The sequence below is a fragment of the Nansenia antarctica genome (assembly GCF_963989245.1).
Source record: "Nansenia antarctica genome assembly, chromosome: 2".
Taxonomy (NCBI): domain Eukaryota; kingdom Metazoa; phylum Chordata; class Actinopteri; order Argentiniformes; family Microstomatidae; genus Nansenia; species Nansenia antarctica.
In genome coordinates, this window is record NC_137675.1 from 70,099,071 (window position 1) to 70,103,147 (window position 4,077).

General features: G+C 43.8%; 1 protein-coding gene across 2 annotated transcripts in view; it reads left to right on the plus strand.

Annotated features, from left to right (window-relative positions):
• stat5a (signal transducer and activator of transcription 5a) overlaps window positions 1-3,196 on the plus strand; it is a 53,223-nt gene extending 50,027 nt beyond the window's left edge. For both annotated transcript variants that reach the window (XM_080524814.1, XM_080524815.1), the window contains 4 exons: window positions 288-443; window positions 670-721; window positions 1,157-1,267; window positions 1,600-3,196. In XM_080524814.1, coding sequence (XP_080380940.1) covers window positions 288-443; window positions 670-721; window positions 1,157-1,267; window positions 1,600-1,723 — 443 coding nt within the window. In that variant the 3' untranslated portion in view covers window positions 1,724-3,196. The remainder of the gene's footprint in view (window positions 1-287; window positions 444-669; window positions 722-1,156; window positions 1,268-1,599) is intronic.
• Window positions 3,197-4,077: the final 881 nt, after the last annotated feature.

The window sequence follows — 4,077 nt, forward strand, 5'->3', positions numbered from 1 at the left end:
AAGACATATTTAGAGTTATTTCACACTTTATTGTTAAATACATAATTCCTATGTGTTCATTCATAGTTTTGATGCCTTCAGTGAGAATCTACAATGTACCAAATAGTCATGAAAATAAAGGAAACGCATTGAATGAGAAGGTGTGTCCAAACTTTTGGCCTGTACTGTATATAGAAGGACAGGGCTGGTCAGGCAGAAGGTTGTACTTCATTTTGAGAGACCAAAGTAAAGTAACAGTGTGGAAAAGCTGTGTGGAAACGATGGTGTGTGTTTCCTGTGTCTCCCAGGGGAGAGGATGGTGTGGAACCTCATGCCCTACACAACCAAAGACTTCTCTATTCGCTCTCTGGCCGACCGCATCAGTGACCTCAACCACCTGCTGTTCCTTTACCCCGACAGACCCAAGGATGAGGTCTTCTCCAAATACTACACCCCACCTCTCTGTACGCACTACATTCATTTAATACATTTTCTTTGGATAAAAAAAAAAGAAAAAAGAAGAATATTGAATTTCTATGCATGCTATATAAGTCCCTCCTAACTGGCCAATACAGATGTGATCAGAGTAAGGAGACAGACGGTTTCTAAACAACTCTCTGTGGAATACGTTACCATCACAATGAGGAATCTGTGAATGTTTCTCCTTCACTCTGCCTTTCTCTCTTACAGCGAAAGCAGTGGATGGCTATGTCAAACCACAGATCAAACAAGTGGTACCAGAGTAAGTGTCTTTCCCCTTGATTCCTTCCCTCCTTCTCTACTTCCATCGCTCCCTCCCCCTCACTCCCTCCCTCTTTCCCTCCCTCCCCTCTTCCCCTCCCGTCTTCCCCTCCATCCCTCCCATCAGAGTGGCGACAGGGCTGAGTTAATCACCTAACTATGGGCTCTGAATGCAGATCCAACCATTAGGCCTTCTGTACAGACAATGGAGGCCAATTAGAGTACAACCTTCTGCCTGACCGGCCCTGTCCTTCTCTCATCATCCCAGTTAACATTGTTAGTGACATAGCCTGGTTCCCTGCTCCTCTCTGCTCCACTCGGTACTCAAGGTCTGGATAGCTTGGGGAATGGTGATAATGAAACAGAAGGAGGTCCTGACTGATGATGAGTGTTGCTACGGCAATCAATAAAGATTGAGTGTGTCTTGACACCCCAGGTTCACCAATCCAGCCAATCCTGAAACAGCAGGAGCAAACCCCACCTACATGGATCACGTCGCCTCTCCCGCTGTCAGTCACCCTCACACCTACAGCCTATACGCACCTATGTGAGTGAAGATTCCGCAGGGAGAAGCTGTGTGTGTGTCTGTGTGTGTGTGTGTGTGTGTGTGTGTGTGTGTGTGTCGGTGTCGGGGTGTGTGTCGGTGTCGGGGTGTGTGTGTGTGTGTGTGTGTGTGTGTGTGTGTGTGTGTGTGTGTGTGTGTGTGTGTGTGTGTCGGTGTGTGTGTGTGTGTGTGTGTGTGTGTGTGCGCGTGTGTGTGTGTGTGTGTGTGTGTGTGTGCGTGTGCACACCTGTGTGTCTAGGCTGGCATGTTACGTTTCTGTTTGTCTCTGTATGATTGCCTATCTCACTCTATCTAACTTTTCTCTGGTCTGGTAGGAGCGACTCCATGTTGGATGCGGAGGGTGATTTTGACCTTGATGACACCATGGACGTGGCGAGACACGTGGAGGAACTGCTGCGGCGGCCAATGGAGAGCCAGTGGAGCGGCCAACAGTCGTGACCTTCAACCTCTGACCCCTGACAACACCAAATGAACCCTTCCCCCTTTTGACATTTCTGATGGTTTAATTCCATTCATTTTCTCCTGTTAAATTTCAGATAGCTATAATGTGAAATGTTAATAATGGTTGTGATCGTTTCTTTCTTTTCAGCATGCAAACTGCATGCCAGTGACTTTTTCAGTTTATTTGTCTCTGTATGTATCTGTAAAACAGACTAAATTTGATGCAAAAAAAACAACCATGTTACAAGGAAGAAAGAAAAACAAATGTCATTCAGATCATGCATGTATTTTCATTGGATAATTTGGTCATTCTAACAAAGATTTTTAAAGAGCACTCTCCACAAACAAAACACAAGTTAACTACTGTACGAGGTCATTTTATTTTGTTGTAAATGGTTTGTCAATGTTTTACATGGAACCTGCCCTCTGACAAAAAAAACTTCAATGAAACATAATGCTGTTATTATTGGCAGCATCATCATATGTGTTACTAGGGAGGTTCAATCAGTAATAGTCCATTTGTACACTAAACTCTAAGCAGAACAGCTTTCCCCTCGTTTTTCAGAGCACACTGACTATCTGTGACACACACACACACACACACACACACACACACACACACACACACACACACACACACACACACATGTTTACATGTTTTGTTCATGTTCAGATCAGCTTTGAAACTCAAGTACTTTTGGCCCCCATCACACTGACTGGCTATTTGTGTTATAATGTTTGAACACAGGAGTACAAATCCAAAAATATATCCAGCTCTGTTCCCTGCCCACTTGTTCCCTCAGGTCATTGGACACCCTCCCCTCTATTCTCCTCTACAGTGTATCTACTACACTATCAGTGATAACTCTCATTACTGCTCTTCTGTCTGTAGTTTCTAACAACACATTCATTTGGTCATTTGGTCATTTGGTCATGAGTTGATTGGCTGTGGTGTGCTGTGCTGAAGATATCTTTGTCCATAGCCGCCAGTGGGGGGTTGCATGTGTGTGTGTGGACAGTGGGACTGCAGGGAGATATTGGGGTGTCATGGGGAGTCCTGGCTTCGTCTTGTGTATCTGCAGAAGTAGCCTACACTAACTGCACTATGCAGAGGTGCGCAGGATCATGCTGCACCTGTCTGTCTGTATGTCTGTCTGTCTGTTGTGTGTCTGTCTGTGACTTGTGTACTGTTATTACTGATCACTTGTACTAAACGTGCATGTGCATGTGTCTGTGTGACAACGTGAACATCAACTGACATCCTGAGGTACAGAAACGTACAGGAATGAAGTGCTTGAACAGACTCATCGGTCAGGGCCGTACACATAGAACATCTCTTGCTGTAAAAAAAGTTGGAGTTGTGGCCCTCTCTCTCTCTCTCTCTCTCTCTCTCTCTCTCTCTCTCTCTCTCTCTCTCTCTCTCTCTCTCTCTCTCTCTCTCTCTCTCTCTCTCTCTCTGTTGTGACTAGTATACCCACAGGATTACATTTACAGGAGGGTCAGGGTTAGGGTTAGAGACAAGCCCACCTGTTGTTGCGGCTATGCAGTGCGACCCCACCCCTTCCCAAACATACACAAACACTCATACGCACGCACTCTCTCACACACCTCTGAGCCATTGGATAATGTACTAATGACAACACCAACCCCCACTCCTCTCATAACCGTCCCCAACCCTCTCTGCTTATAATCTCTGTCCTCTCAGGAACGAATCACTATTCTTGGTTGATGTAACATAAAGTGAAAAAAGACAAATAGAGAATTATCTATCCACAGTATATACAGCATATATGAATTTATTTTCTGTACCATAATTCTATTTTATTACGGTGTAAGTCTGTGGCGGGCCCCTCTGAATGTAACCCCCTTGCATGATCTATTCTAGAGGGCATACAAAATCACTGCCATCGCGTCCTCTGAGGCTTTTTCCACATCATCTTAGGCCTACACCTGAAAAAAGCCATACTGCAAACGGTAATCAGAAGTATGTTTCATAATGTGATTTGTCTCTCTCCAGTGGACATTATTTAAAGTATTCCTTCTGTTTCTTTTTGTTTTTCAAAAGAAACATTTCTTCTTTGTTTTTCTTGATTTCTTTGATGTTGTTGAAGAGTCGAGCTATGTGGGAGGTCTTGTGATATTTTCTTTTCTTTTTTTACATTATTCTCATCATTTCAAACTTGGATCTTTGTTTCACCGTAGTCTATGTACTTTAGAAGCTGTGGATGGCGCTGTGTTCTGTTCAGTGTACGTTCTATGTTTGTGGTTGGGTTTTAGCACTTGGTCTTCTCCAAGAAAAACAGCAGTTGAATTGAGAAAAAAAATAAAGTTTTATAAATAATGTTTACCTT